The sequence below is a fragment of the Gracilinanus agilis genome, chromosome 2, assembly GCF_016433145.1.
Source record: "Gracilinanus agilis isolate LMUSP501 chromosome 2, AgileGrace, whole genome shotgun sequence".
Taxonomy (NCBI): Eukaryota; Metazoa; Chordata; class Mammalia; order Didelphimorphia; family Didelphidae; genus Gracilinanus; species Gracilinanus agilis.
In genome coordinates this window covers 501378699-501395310 of record NC_058131.1, presented here as the reverse complement: position 1 = coordinate 501395310, position 16612 = coordinate 501378699, and the positions used below count along the sequence as shown (strand labels likewise).

Below are 16612 nucleotides of genomic sequence, written 5' to 3'. Positions count from 1 at the left end.
TCGTTTCTTCACTTTGACCCTAGGAGAGAAGAAGAGTGAGTGGGATGGGGACCCGGCACCAAATGTCTCATCTGCATTCTGAATCATAGATTTATTTCTGGGACTGTAGAGTTATCTAGTCATTGATTGTTGTTGAGTCGTTTTCAGTTGTGTCTTACTCTTCATGACCCAATTTAGAATTTTATTGGCAGAGGTACTGAAATGGTTTGACATTTCCTTCTCTAGCTCATTTTTACAAATGAGGCCAACGGGGTTAAGTGACTTGTCCGGTGATATACAGTTAGCAAATGTCTGAGGCTTGATTTGAACTCACGGAGATAAGACTTCCTGACTCTGGGCTCTGGCACTTTATTCATTATACCACCTAGCTGTCCATAGTTGTTAATGATTAATTATTTATTAGTCATGATTAGTCAATCATTTAATTTGACAGAAAAGTAAATTGAAGTCCAGAGAAGGGAAAGAAAGTTGCCCATGGTCACACGACTCGTTAGTAATTGGTCCAGGTTTTGAATCCAGGTCCTCTGATGCCATGCCTTCTCTTTTCCAACTTGGCTCCTTTTGCCTATATAGTACCACTATTTTTTTAGTTGCCCAGGTTATCTTGGAAAGAAAATTAGAATATCATTGGGGATGATCTCATTTGTCAGAGTAGACAGGGAAGCCAAATGAGCTTTGTTCTGTTCTTTGATTATATAAGCAGTAGACCCTTCACTCCAGATAGTTCTCATGAGAATGCTTACCATTGTTTACAAAGATTTCTTGGGAAAATGTGGATGGCTCCTTATGCCAGTTATTGTTCCTGATCTCTTCTTCCTCTCCACTCCTAAGAAGGGCTTTAGACCATGTGGAGTGTGTGCTTGAGACCCACCCCTCAAATGAAGTTCCACTTGGAGATTTACAATGATCTCTTAACTGCTTCATTTAAATAATATATGAGAAATGCTTTGTAAATCTGAAAGCTTACTAGAAATGTGGACATTTATTATTGTTGATATTCATTGGCCTTTTTTTTTTTTTTTTTTTCTTTGTCCTTAAAATCTGTTTGATTTATTCTGCTTTGGGCATGGCAGGTCATTCCCAATCCCAATCCTGAAATGCACTGCTGGATTTTTCTCACCAGAGCTGGTTTGCCCCTCTGGAGGTAGCCTGGTAATCCTTGGCTCCACAGGGTTCGCCATATTAGTGCTAGACTTAGCGTAGACACCCACTTGAGTTCAGCCCAACAGAGGGCTCAGAACTTAGAAATTCAGTGATTCTCCAAGCTCAGCCCCTACCGGCATATGCTTAGCACTTGTGCCATTATACCTGGCATGGCAATGGCCTCTAAAAGGATGTTGGCATCCTGAAGTAAATTCTGCTTCGTAAATTCTGCTTCGTTTAGTCTTCTGTATCTGAATTACTGAGGAATCATCTTGATGGTTACAAATTATGAAAATCTAAAATGGAAATATGTTGATGGCTGAGGCCATGACATATTTAGCATTTTCTTGTGCCTTTACTTTGTTGAACAAAGGAATGAATGAACAGAATTTGTCTATTACCTCCTGTCTTCTCTACCTTTTCTGTCTTTCTGGTATAAAGCCAGAATGGGGCAGCAGTCTGAACAGCCTGAGATGAGACTTGCCTCTCTATTCTGAGGGAATCTTAAGATGACACTTCAATTAACAAGTCCTTGGGGACAGCATTGTTTAAAGAAATACATACAACCCAAGTGACAAACAACTTCAAAGCTATTTTGGTAGTAAAGAAATTGCTGTTTACTATTATTTTCTTTTAAAAAAAAAGTAGATTGTAAAAATGCTGATTATCTAGTTAAAGAGTCAGTAAGAATTCATTAAGCTCCTACTATGTGCCAGCCACTGTGCTGAATGCTGGGTACAAAAACAGTCTCTGCCCTCAAGGATTTCACCAGCTAATGGGGAAGACAACATGCAAACAACTACAAACAAGATAAATAAAGGATAAATCAGGGTTAAGTCTCTAGAGGAAGACACTTAGATTAAGAAAGAACTGGTAAAAAAAAAAAAGAAAGAAAGGTAGGGCTTTGGCTGAGAGAACTTAAATAATTTAAGGTAATTTTATGCCCTTTAATTAAAAAAAAATTTTTTTTTAACTTTGAATCTCAAACGCTTAGAGAGCTGGAGTCAGGTAGAAGAAATATTTTAATGATTCCCAGCCCTTAACTCTAAGAGCCACAGTAGGTCCATCTGTTGTTCCTGCAAACCTTGGCCCCCTTCTTTGGCTTGCAGGCCTATTTATGGAGAGAAGGAAGCAGCTAAGGCAGAGAAGGCAGTAAAAGCCACAGCACAGTATCTTGATGTGTTTTATCTGCACTGCAGTGGATTGATAATGGAAACAATGCTTCTTTGAGAGTCAGATCACCTGGCTCCAGGTGATGTTGAGCAAGTGACTACCCACTTGTTTCCTTCTCTTCTACTGCAATCCTTTCCCACCTCCTCTTAGTTTAGGGTGTTTTGTTTCTCTGGTTTACTTCCTATTTATCCTTTCTATAGCTTGTTTGTACTTTTTGTTTGCTTGTTGTCTCCCCACTTCCACTAGGACCTCCTTGAGGGCAGGCACTCTCTTTTGCCTTCCTGTGTAGCTTCAGCTATTAGCACAAAACCTGACACATAGTAGGTGCTTAATAAATATTTATTGACCAACTGACTATAAAACAAGAATAATACTATACACTGTCTCAGAGTTGTGATGAGTGAAATGATTTCTAACTCTCTAAAACACTACAGAAGCTGCTGTTACTAGTATACTGTTGTCATATGACTTTAAAAAATTATCATTGTTTTAAAATTTCATATTAAGACAGATTTTGTTTCCTGGAGTATTTTACATAATTTTAATATTTGAGGACCTTTTTGTATATTAACTCTGAATACATATCTACCTAGACTTATTGTAGAAGGCTTTAAAATGTTAGAGCCCCCTTTGAGATTAACTGAAGACATGAGGAAAACTGGAGCCATGTCCAAGGCCAATCATATCATTAACTGAAACTCGTGTCTCCTGATTTCTGGACCAGCATTCTATACACTATACTATGTTGCCTTATTAAGTCACCATCTGGCTACTCTTTCTGGTTTTAAAAAGTAACAGAAATGTACTACAAATCCACTTATCGTTTAGATGTCCTGTTCCTCTCGTGTGTGTGTGTGTGTGTGTGTGTGTGTGTGTGTGTGTGTGTGTGTGTGTGTAAAATCACAATTTGCTAGTCTCTTATTCCGTTATATATATATATATACACACATTCACACACATAATTAGATTCATTTATTTATATACGAGTATATACACACGAACCAAAAGATTAACAGTACACTATAACTCAACATATTCTTGAGTAGAATTAATTTTCATACTATTTCCAATTGTGATATAGCAATATTTTTGGCTAAGTACTTGTTGAAGTTGACTTAAACCATTCTTTGATTCAAAAGATTTCTATATTATTTATTTAAGTGTTAGTACTTATCAAAACTATCTTGGTATCTTTTTCTTAATTCTTATTTGGATCTGTGATTTCACTGGGCTAGGAGGCTTCCTTTATCAATATAGGTCAGCTACTGTCTTGAACCTTTAAATAGATTAAGTGACTCATCCAAGGTTACTTAAGAATCACAGATGGATTTCGAACCCAGATCTTCCTGACTCAGGGATTCTCAATTCACTCTAGTGCATTTCAGCTCATTATTTATCCGAAAAAAGAGTAAATTTTCAGCTATTAAAAATAATGGACTCTTTGTGTGGTAACAAAGAATTGGAAGTTATAGGGTTATCCATCAATTGGGGAATGACTGAAGAAGCTGAAGTAGATGAATGTGATGAAATACTATTGGGATATAAGAAATGACAAGAAAGGGGATTTCAGAAAAACCTGGAAAGACCTACATCTGCCTCCAGGGGAAAAAAACCAAAAACTGATGGAGTCTCAATACAAACCAAAACATGCTGTTTCACTTTCTTTATACATTTTTTTGTTTGCGTTCTCTTTCACAAAACAGCTAATGTGGGGGAATGTTTTACATTATTGCACATGTAAAATCTATAGCAGATTGCTTATCATCTCCGGGTGGGGAGGGGAAAGGAAGCAAGAGGGAGGTGAAGAATTTTACTTAAAAAAAATTTTTTTTAACCAATGTTATAGAACAGTAGCCAGAAATTGTGTGAAATCTTTATATTTTCCCCTTCTTCCTCCACCCATCTTCTTCTGAGACAATGGTTGTTTATACATCTGTTAAATCTGATGGAAACGATATAAAGCAATACTTTAATGCAAGAAACTGACAAGATATGCTGTGTCCCAAAGTCTCAGTTATATTAACAATCATATTATTAAATAATGTCAAACTACTATTAAAACTTAGAGCTAAGACTTAAGATTTAAGAGCACAGTCTTACGGGACAGCCCATATAGGAAACTGGGGAGTGAAGCCAATCATGAAAGCAGAAGGCTTCAACAATTGACAAAAGGAAAAAGGTTTCAAGAAAGTAGTAATGAAACCTGTTGAGCCAAAAATATTGTGATTCAGAGAAAGAAATAGAGATTACATACAAACATGAAACTGAGGTTAGTAAAAGGCAAAAGCTAATTTTAATGGGATATGTGTGTTCTTACCTAGGGTAATTAAGAATGCAGAGATCAGAAAGACTTCTTATGGCTTATTCAGGATTTTTGTGTGCAAGTTATAGTGCTAGTACTTGACTGAATGCAAATAAAATAAGACTTGATGCTTATTTCTTCTTTTCTTCTAGCACATCAGGTCCACCCATCTGGCCAGGAAGCACCTTCTTCAAGAGAAATGGAGCCCTTTTACAAGGTAGGTCCCCAGCTATCATTTGTTTTTCCCTCCATTGTTCCTTAATTCTAGTAAAGATGAATTATTCTCACAGTTCACAGTGAATGCCATAGCAGTGGACTCATTTTGGAAAATTAGGAGTTCTGTGGGTTGGATCTGTTTATTTCCTTCTATTTGTTTTCTCCTCCAGTCTCTTGGAAATGGTGAATTACTAGTTTGAAATGATTGAAATATATGTCTCTGTTTTGTCTTTTCTTGGGCTGCTGCCTTGCTGGGTATAAGTTCCAGCTGTGTTTGGCTCCTTTGGTGAAATTGGGATTACGTGGTGTTCGTGGTATGATAGCAACAGAAACAAGATCAATAAAGTCACCTCCTTTATGAAGGTTTCCCTTTTCTTTATTTCATATGTTTGTGCTATTTAGCAAGCTGTGGTGGTGTTCAGGGAGTTCTCGGTATATCATAACTTTTATGTATAAGTGTGAGAAACAGCATTTGGTTTATCCTCAGACCTGGCACAGCTAGTTTTCCAAAGGTAGGTCATTTGCTTTGTTTGTTCCACTCTCCCTTTCCAGACTATGGAACTTCACTCTTCAGCTGTCTTCCCCTAGAGCCTGGCTCATATATCATTGGGGAACTTAAACTGCCTTTACCATCTGCTTAAAGGAAACAGAGTTGTATGGGTAAATACCTAAAGCCCAAATGGAAAAAGTTGGGGGGAATTACCCCATATTTAGAATCATCCACACCATTTGTGTGGATAGTTGAGTGTTGATAGTATACCAAAAATCAGCTTACTTTTCTCTCCTAACATCTCCTGTTTGGCTGGGATTCAGAATTGTGGCAGCCACCACGAATGACTGGCTTTTCTTCTTCTACCAAAATTTTTGATTGATAGTTATTCTGGATAGAGGGTTTATGGCCTGAATTAGTTTTCACACTTTTAAGTCATTTCCCCCTAAAATGTGCAGGCCTAACATCAGCCATTTGTGTTAGGAGTGTAATAAAAACTTCCAGAAATACATTTTACCTTAAGATTGTAGAAGCAGCTCACACAGTGTGTGCAGTTGAATGACCTTGTTGTTGTGCTGTAGGGTGAATAATTTGGTGTTTGCATTATCAGGAGGCTATGAAATCAGTGAACTTTGGAGTTTCTTTGCTTTTCTTCTCTGTACCAGCAGGCTTTAGGCAGGTAGGTTCCATTAACACTAATCTTAATTACCATATTATGTATCCAAAATGTTGGCAGGAGAATGAAAGTCTCTGTTAATAGCTTATAGGTAGAGCTCTATCTGTAATCAGTGAACACATTTTTTTAAGGGTCTGTTTGTTGTTGTGGTTTTTTTTTTTAATAGAAAGCAGTAAGAAATTAAGCCATGGCCTTTCTTGTTCATTTCAAGGGATTATTATAATTTTTACTCCAATATTTGGACCTTCTGATGAAAGTCATTTTCACAGAATTTGTAGAGTGGTCATTCCTCAGACAATTTTGTCCTGTACCTAGCCGATAGATGGATTCTTATTTACTTATAGCATTCATTAGGAGGGTGGCCTGACTGAGAAGATAGGGTTCTGAGTTGGGGAAGTTCTTGTTCAAGTACTACCTCTCACAACTACCCCGGGGAGGAGAGGCAAATTACTTAATCTCTCAATGTGCCCTGGCAGATTTGTAGGGTATCTATAGCTCTTTGTATGATGAAATTTCTCTATTCTTCAGAGGTAATTGCTTTAAACATCTCAGATTTTCTTTCTTTTTTTTTTCTTTTTATTATTTCAAAAAAAATTTTTTTTCATATTTTGTTTTAATTGTCTTCTAGGCTAATTGTCCTTTCCTTGAAGATCTGTCTTGTGAAGTCCTGGCATCTTGATAGTATAGTTTTCTTCCTATTCCCCCCACCCTTTTCCCCCCCTCCTTCCTACTGTTTTAAGCCATAGACCCTGAGTATCAAAACTCTTCAAACTTATCCAATTCAAAGCCACTAAATGAAAGCAGTGTGGTATAAAACCCTTAGTTTGGCAGCAGAAGACTTGGTTTCAAATCATTGCCATGCCACTCACCAACCTTGTGTCCTTGAACTAGATGCTTCTCCCCAATGAATATCAGTTTCCTCTTTTATAAGATGAGGATGATGGGAGTAAATAGTCATAAGGTCAGAGATCTAGAGTCAGCGGAGACCTCAGACGTCGTTTTGTCCAACATCTGCCAAGGAAAGAGAAAGCCAGGTAGGGTAAGTGACCTGTCTAGCATTATGCAGGGAGTAAAGCATCAGAGGCCCTGTGTAGGAACCAGGTTCTTTGATTCCAAAGCCACTTTTCTTTCGGCCTAAATCCTTTGGACATTATCTATTTTTTGTACATTGGTCAGTTGGGCAGATTTGTATGAAAGAAGTAGAGTTGGTAGGTTAAAGCAGGGGAGTACCTGTTAATTTTAATTTTTTTATTATAGAGTTCCTTTACTTTCTTTAAGCAAATGATGTTTTCCAAAAGTGGATGATTTTAATTGAATAACCTACTTGTATAGTTCTTCAATAATTTTATTGTGACTAGATGTTTTTTAGGGCTGTATGTGTATGTGTTTATATAACTCAACTAATGTTTTTGCATTTTTCCCTTTAGAAAATTCCAAAGCACTCTCACAATATTAATGTTGATAATAATGACCTATTATTATGTATAATATATAATGCTCACTTTTCATAATGCTTTAAATTTTATATGGTACTCTTCACAATAGACTTATGATGATAATATCACATTGCCTGTATATTACAAATGAAGACATGGAAATACAGAAAGATAGAAGAGTGTTCGAATTAAGCCTATTTAATAATTTGAGGAGGTGGGGAAAATATAGGCTCTCTGTGTCTCTGTCTTTATTCAATGTGATGTATACAGTAATTTTTTTTTAATGCAGTAAATCTGAGTTGAATTCAGGTGGTATTGGAATTGAATAAGAGATTGAGCCAAAGGGTAGTCATTATTTTAGTTTAAGATGACAAAGCTCTGTGATAGTAGCAAAGGTATGACTAGAGTACAGATGTTTTCCATCTGTCCCAGGAAGAAAAGAGGTTTTGATCTGCAGCCTGAGGGATTTAAGTTAGACATAAGGAAGAATTTTCTGACAGTGATGTGATTGCTATTACACATCTGGAATTGTTTCCTAGGGGAGATTAAGGAATCTTCTTGTTGGAGGGAATGAATGTTTAAAAACAACATAGATTCTCATTTATTCATGAATTAATGAATGAAAAAGCTCTAATTAAAGACTTGATATTGTGCAAAGCACCGTTTGAGGTTCTGGGGATACAAATAGAAAAAGCGAGGCAGCCACAGCTTTCGAGAAAGTCATTATAGTGGGAGTGAGCCTCTTGAGGAAGGTTCAGGTCCAGGGCAAATGGAAAGGCCTTAGGATGCCATAAGTAAGCCTGGTGGTTAAGATGGCAAGTTTGTTTGGCGTGTAGAGAGACAAAAGGCTACAGTTAAGTCATAATTTCTTTTGTTTTGCAAATGATAAAGCCATTTAGGGTTTTTATGTTTAACCATTGGGCAGTACCCTGTGACTCGGGCTGTGAGAGCTTTCTTTTCTGTTTCTACATCCAGTCACTGTCTAGAAGGAGATGGGGGCAGTCAGCTCTGTCTCCACTGATTTGGTGGGGAAGGATGGTTTGAAGCATGGGACTGATGGTTTGGAGGCAGGGCCAGTGGGGGGGGGAGGAGACTGCTGTTACCTGGGGCTCTTTTGTACCCATCCTATGCATTATTTAAGTGCCACCATTCCTTAGAGCAGTGATTCCCAAAGTGGGTGCTACTGCCCCCTGGTTGGTGCTGGCCACAGGTGCATTTATCTTTCCTATTAATTGCTATTAAAATTTAAAAAAATTAATTTCCAGGGGGCTAAGTAATATTTTTTTCTGGAAAGGGGGCGGTAGGCCAAAAAAAGTTTGGGAACCACTGCCTTAGAGGCGACTAGGGGAAGCAGAGGGCTCGTAAAATGTTGTTTATGCCACATCCTTAGCCCTCTCTGGCTTCATCCAATAAGCATTTACCGCATGCTTGTCCTATACCTTTCTAGATGCTGGGGTTAAAGAGATAGGATGTCCTCATGCCTCTCTGTGTCCAACCCCATCTCCTTTATTTTGTGTATTTGTTACATAATTTTCCCCCCTAGTGTGATGGATGTGAGAGGATAGAGATGGAAAGAGACCGAGGAGAGGAGGGAAGTAAGCAGTAAGGGGGTGGGGGGAGTCCATTGAGCATCTTCATGAAGGGTGAACCAGCTTCCAATGAAAATGGATGCCCAGGACGGTGCCCCTCGTGCAGCAGAGATGTTGAGTCATGAAAGAAGGATTAAGTTATGTGCCACAAGCGGTACTGACCATAGCAGGAAATTGTAAGGATATGTTTTAAGCATGGACCCCCAGTGAGCTAGAGCACCGCATGCCCTGAGGGTTTTGGTCTGTCTGGGTTTTATTGTACAGAGAGAGAGCAGTGTGAGTTAGCAACAGATCTCCTCAACAAAAGAGTGGATACAGTACAAGTGTAAATGGTGGGACTGGATTTTTAATCCTTTTTAAAAAAAAATTTGGTGAATAAAACTTTTTTAAATTTTTTAGAAACATTTCCCATGGTTACATGATTCATGTTTTTGCTTTGCACCCTCCCCCCCCCCCCCCCGAATAAAAACTTAAATAGAAATCTAGCCTATATGCCATGCTCCCGAATGTAAAAATGGTTAAACACTCGTGAGCCATTTGTGTGCTCTGTGCACTCACTCTGTGGGCCTTATGGATTCTCAGCCATCGCAGAACTTATTGGTAGCCTATATAGTGCAGTTAATTCCTGTTAGTCATACGAACTGATATAGAACAAGGGATAACAACTGGGGAAAACAATTTATACAATAACAACTTTATATAATGCAAACACCTTTAGAAGACATAAGAATTGTGATCAATGCAGTGACTGGCTACAGTTTTAGAAGATGGTAATAAATCATGTTAACCCACTCTTGAGAAAGGTAATAGATAGTGCATGGTGCAAAATAAGACGTTCATTATTGAGAGAAGCTAATTTGCTACAAAAAAAAAATTTCCCCAGTGAATTGACGTTAAGGGATAGGGATGGATGGGGGCGATGGAGTTTGGGGGAAGTCTGTTGAACATCTTTTTAAAAAAATCCACAAAAGACAACAGAAAGAATCCGAGACAAGTAGAATAGCTTTAAAAGTTACATTAGACTTCCATACATTTAAAAGAAGAGTAAACTATGCATACTAGAGATCTGTAGTTTCATGTACAACTTCCTTTGTACTGTGTATTTAGGAATGCCCATTTTAGGGTGGGAAAGGAAAGGAAATAACCATGCATAGACAGACAGACTGATGATGATGATGATGATGATGATGATGATGATGATAATAATATATGCATGGCACTGTGCTCACTGTTGTGAAGATATTACTTAATTTCATCCTCACAACAACCTTGTGAGGTAGGTGCTATTATTATCCTCATTTTACAATGGAAGAAACCGAGACAAACAGAGATTAAGTGACTTCCCCAGGGTCTAAAACTAGTAAGTTTGTACATTTCTGCAGCAGGATTTGAACTCGCTTCTTTCTGACTCCACATCCAACGCTGTATTCACGGTACCACCTAGTTGCCTCTGTTTAATTTAATGTTTGTTAAGTTCAGAATTTTTTTAAAAATCCTTGGTTAATGGAAAACAGTAAGAAGAGGCTTGGCTTGGATTATTCAAGGCCCAGAAACAGATTTGTGGTGTTTTTCTGTATAGGAAATTCCCAGAGTGAAAATTCACTAATGCATGTTCACAATGTAGCTTAGTGTTGAAAAGTTACCTATAGGGGGCAGTTAGGTTGCTCAGTGGATTTGAGGATCAGGCAGTACTGGGTTCAAATCTGGATTCAGACACTTCCTAGCTTTGTGATCCTGGGCAAGTCACTGAACCCCTTTTGCCTAGCCCTTGCTGCTCTTCTGCCTTGGAACCAATACATAGTATTTATTTTAAGACAGAAGGTAAGGGTTTGGGGTGGGGGGAGGAAACTAGCCTACTCCTTGTCCAAAATCATACTATACTATTATATAGTCATCTTCTATCTGCTTTTTGTCTTTTATTTATACATATTGTCTTTGCCATTAGGGCAACTAGGTAGAGCAGTGGATACAGTGCCAGGCCTAGAGTCAAGAGGACCCTGAGTTCAAATGCCATCTCACACACATTATCTTTGTGACTCTGGGCAAGTCATTTTACTCTGTTTTCCTACTTCCTGCCTCAGAAGGAAATGATATAAGCCACTCTAGTATCTGTGCCAAGAAAACCCCAAATGGGGCCTTGAAAAACATCATAAAAAATTAACTAAACAACAACTTTCCTGTTAGAATGTAAGCTTCAGGAGGACAGGGACTGTTGTTGCTGTTTTTTACACTTTCAGAGCTTAGCACAATGCTCAACACATAGTAAATGCTTAATGAATACCTTTGAATCCTGACTCCCAAGACCAGCTCCTCTATCCACTTCACTGACTTTCAAGGTACAGATGATTGGCAGAATTAGCAAATTATCCCGTTAAAGAATTTTTAATGCCACTTAAGCTTCTTATTAATGTCAGGATAATAGCCAGCAATACATGTACTACATAGTAGAAAAATGGGTTCAGGGAGACAGATTAGGGAAAGGAGATGAGAATAAGCATGTATATAGTTCCTGCTGTATGCCAGGCACTATGCTAAGGACTTTACAAATATTATCTAATTTGATCCTGAAATCAACTCTGTGAGGTAGGTCCTTTTGCTCTCCCCATTTTACAGGTGAGAAAACTGAGACAGAAGCCAAGTGACATGTCTTTAGTCACTCATTTTGGTATCTGAGGTTGGATTTTAACTCAGGGCTTTCCTGAGTCAATGCCTAGAACTTTTTTCTATTCTGCTATACCTATGTGTCATAAGATTTTTCTTTTGGTTTGAATGAAAATGTCCAGGAAAATGTCCAGACTGTTTACACACGCTTTCTGTTTGGTATTTAATTCAATCTGTACTTCCACTGTGTTGGATTTCTTTTAATTAGAAATTCTTACCCTTTTAGGATTCTCTCTTCTATTTTAATGTTGAATAATTCATTTTATTCTCCATACTGCTTTGACTCCTAGTGTTACCTTAAAACTTTTGTGTTTTTCTCTTGCTTGTTGATTAAGAATATAAAGAATTATTTGTTTGCTTTTTTAAATGTCTGTATTGAGTTCAGTATGATTGAGTGAATTTGTGATAGTACTATCCTCCTTAGAAAAGCCCAGATTTTGACTCTTGCTTGTAATCTTCAATTGATAGGAGGCACACATAAGCACTGGGAAGTGTTTAATGAATGAGAGAGAAAAGGATTATCTAGTTTTTAAAATTACTTATTCTGAAGTCTTTTCACTACTTGCATTCTCATGGGTTCATAGAGGAGATCCAGAAAGCACTATCCATATCTCTTGGCCCAACCCGCTAATTTTACAAATCAGAATGTTGGCATCCAGTGAGGGGAAGGGACCAGCCCCCTTTCTTTGACTAGAAAGGAAACTTCTGGAAGACAAAATCTATTTAATCTTTTCTCTTTCTCTCCTTCTGCTGGCACAGTGCCTTTCACATAGTAGGGATTTGGTGACCGTTCATTAAGACAAAATGAAGGTTTCAGAGCACGATAATATGAATTGGTATTCTTTCATATTGTGGGGACATTTTGTGTGTTGAGTTGAGAGTAAGAAGCCCACAATTGGGTTTTAATACTTCCTCTGTCACTAATGACCTATTTGGGTTTTCAGTACATCAATCCACTTTTTGGTTTCCCTACTGGACATGGTCCCTTCCTACTCTAAAAAGTGTTACTTTTAAAATCACTTTCTATTGCTTAGTTTATATGACCTTGTGCTACATTGTTCTCTTTTTAACTCAAATAGGATCTTTACTTTCATGGCAGAAGCTGTTTATTTCTTCTCCACCCTCACTAATCCACCCCTACCCAGCACCTCTTACCATGGACATAATCGTTGAGCAGTCCATGTGGCTTACTAATTGCAATGACGCCTGAATAAACAAGAGTTGGCTGAACCAGCTCCACTAAAGTCACAAAGCTGGGAGTGGTAATTCAAACAATAGCCAACAGAATCAGGATTCAGACTGATCTTGACGGTTGTGACATTTTAACAGGGATGAATGTAAAAATCCTATGTTTAGGCTGAAAAAAAATTTAATTGTGCCAATCATTATAGAATGGGGATGACCTGGCTTAGCAGTAAAGCAGTGTGGAGTTTTAGGTGAGCCAGTAGGACACCAGAGTGACTAAACAAGTCATTTTTAGGTGGTGGTAATAGAATTATGATGATCCTAGAAATCATCACAAGTAATAGTTCTATTGTAGTCAACTCTAGTCAGCAAGTTTAATGAAAAGGGCATTGATTGGTGTTGAGTCAAAAACCATTGAGGACCTGGTTTTGCAGTGTTTAATAAACCAAACATTTTAGAGCCTTAATTTCCTTATCTGTAAAAGAGGCTTAATGATGATTATAAAGATCCCAAGATTTTTGAGCGGTCAGGAATCTAGAGGCTGATGACTGACCGTATTCCCCTGATTTTAAAGATGAGGAACCTGATCTCCTCAGCATGCTCAGGGTCATTAAAGTAGTAAGGTCTAAGAGTTGGGCTCAAGAAAGAACCTCCTCTCTAAATGTGAGGGCTTTTCCCACTCTTATAACACTTGCTTGTGTCTGATGAGACATTATATACATGAATATATAGAAATAGAAATGGATCTAGTTAGATAAATAATTTTTTAATTTGATAAACATTTTAAAGGGATGCATTAAAGAAGGTAAATCAAGAGGAGGGCAATGAGGATAATAACCATTGAGAAATACATGTCAGACAAGGAGTAGTAGTGGAAGGAGCTAGTGATATTTAATTTAAATCAAGAGAAGGTTTAAGATTACATGGTAGTTCTCTTTAAGCTGTCCTGTGATTGGCACAGAAGACTATGTTTTATGTTGTTTTAAAGAATAGAATCGAGGGCATGTGAACTATATGCCCTCTAAACTTTGAGTCTGAGATTGTGTAAGTTAAGCTGCCTAAAGTCAAGAGAATGAAATTCTAAGACCTCTCAGGGACTCTTTTACCACTGAGAGTGTGACTTTGCTACCTTTAAATTTCTTTAGACAGAAAAATAATGTAAATATTTGTTGTCACTTGGTTTTCTCTAATAGAACAAATGTCACTTTAAATCCTGTCTTATTTCTCTAAAACAAGAATTGCCCATCATAGTAAGAGTTTACGCTTAGTCTTAAAATTATTTTTTTTTCCATACTGCGACCACTTTGATTTACTAAAATGTAATCTGTGGGAGAATGGAAGGTGACATGAACAAAAGGAAAAGGAAGGAAACAAAGATTTATTAAATGCCAGCTATGTGCCTGGCACTGTATTATGTGGGGTTTTGTAGATATTTCATTTGATCTTTTCAGCAATCTTGGAAAGGCAGATACTATTATTATTCCCATTTAACAGTTTAGGAAACAGAGGCAGACTTTGTTGATATAAACGTGCTGAAATATGTTACAATTAATGTTTTGCTCTTGAGAAGTTATAGAAACGACAATACCGAGGACATTCCATCTCCAGAATCCGGATGTTTTCACTGCCTTGTCCTCCATACCTAGAATGCCCTCTCTTTTCTTCTCTGCCTCTTGGCTTCAAATTCTGGGAGAAAACTCTACCTTCTATAAGAAGCATTTCTTGACATCCCCCTCACCTTATTGCTGGTAGCGCTTTCCTTCTGAATTATCCTCAGTTTATCTTACACGGTGCTTGTTGGTACAAAGCTCTTTGCTTGTTGTCTCTCCCATTAGACTGAGCTTCTCAGAGGCAAGAAATTGTTTTTTACTTTTTGTTATATCCCCATCACTTGGCACAGTGCCTGGAATGTAGTAGGCACTTAATAAATGCTTAATTATTGACATGTGTGTCCAGAAAAAGTGGTAGGCTAGTCACATGGTGCAGATGACAGACAGTAGGTAGACCCCCAAAGTGGATTATGACCACCCCCCAGATATTAAAGAAACAAAAAGTTTTATCCCCATTTATTTGGTACTTAGCATTTATATAGCACCTCAAGGTTTGTAAAGCTTTTTATGAATACTATCTCATTTGATTCGTCACAATAACCCTGTGAAGGAGCTAATGTGGAGGATATCCACAACGAGAAAGCAGAGAAAGCATTAGAATTAAGGAGGGAGGTGGTGGTGGTTAGGAAAGGTTTTTAGTAGAATGCAGGATTTTAACTCGGAATGGAAAGAAGCCAAGGCCAGAAGAACATCCTCAGCATGGGAGACAGTCAATGAAATACCCAGAATCCAGATAGGGAGCACCTTATGGGGAGAGCAGCGAGAAGGGCAGGCTCATTTGGACCACACAATAGCAAGAGAGGATATAAGGCTTAAGAATATACTAGAAAGTGGGTGGGAGAGGTGTGCAGATGTTTGAAGCCATACAGAGGATTTTATATTTGAGCCCAGACATGGTAAGGATCCCCTGCAATTTACTGAATGGGAATGAGGGCGACAGAGTCAGGTCGGAAGATCACTTTGATAGATGGGCAAAACATGGACTGGAAAGGGAAGAAGCTTCTTGCCGGCTAACCAGCAGGCCATGACAATAATCTAGGAGTCTTTCTTCTTATCCCTGGAGGTGAGGGGATGACAGGATTCTGAGTGGTTTTGCATTTGAGCTGATCTGCCCAATACAGAATTCTCCAGCACCATGCCTTTGTCCCTATCAGAGTACATTCCCTATTTACACAGTGATGCCTTACATATACCACAGGGTTACAAGTTTGGACCTTTTGGAACCCTTTAAATTAGGAATAGCCTTCTCCTTTTTCCTCCTTGATCCAGTTTCTCTTATTGTGGGACATTTGTAAGGTTTTATATGCAGTCTCCACAAAGAACACAACTCATTCATCTTGTTGAACTTGAGAGAACTTGAAAAGAGGATTTCTCTCAACTGTTTGGCCCATGGAGTTTCATGCAATTATTGGGTTTTGTGAGTTCATTTAAAAACAAAAAAATAAATGCAATAAAGAAATGCATTTTATAGAATGGAAAGCCCAGAGGGGTAGGGATAGAGGGAACTTTCACTTCTTTTCTTACCTCTCTAACCAATTGGGAGTCTGACCTTTGCCAAATCTCTGTGTACTTCTGCTTACTATCTCCACAGGAGGATAATAGATCAGAGTACAAATTCCACACAATCTTGTTCTTATGAACAATGGCACTTGGTCATTGATATAACTCCGATACACAGTTGTGATTCTCCCATTTTCTTTTTTAGCTCTGCTCAGAAAGTCATAGGGTAATCCTTTGGCAAGTATGTTGAGGCAGTGTCAATTTTTGTAAATTAAGCCTTTCATTAATTAGTCCAGCTCATTTTTATTGATTTATTTGCTGTCTGAGAGGCTCTATGGCGGATAAAATCGTCTAAGGACTATTGGGCCTTGCCATCTTCCCTGCTGCTACACTCTCAGGACTGCTAGGGCTTTTCCTATATCCTGCAGATTAATTTCCTTTATGTGTTAACTGCCTCAGTTACACTTCAAATTTATTGAATTTAGGAACTATCTTAAGTTTTTCCATTTTAAATCCCAATGATTAGCACATAGTCTTTAACCTTCCTTCCTTCCTTCCTTCCTTCCTTCCTTCCTTCCTTCCTTCCTTCCTTCCTTCCTTCCTTCCTCCCTCCCTCCCTCCCTCCCTCCCT

At 38.1% G+C, this 16612-nt stretch overlaps 1 protein-coding gene across 1 annotated transcript in view; it reads left to right on the top strand.

Annotated features, from left to right (window-relative positions):
* Nucleotides 1-16612, top strand: part of FOXN3 (forkhead box N3) — a 313833-nt gene that overhangs the window by 154935 nt on the left and 142286 nt on the right. Inside the window, exon 4 of the mRNA XM_044664996.1 lies at nt 4771-4835. Coding sequence (XP_044520931.1) covers nt 4771-4835 — 65 coding nt within the window. The remainder of the gene's footprint in view (nt 1-4770; nt 4836-16612) is intronic.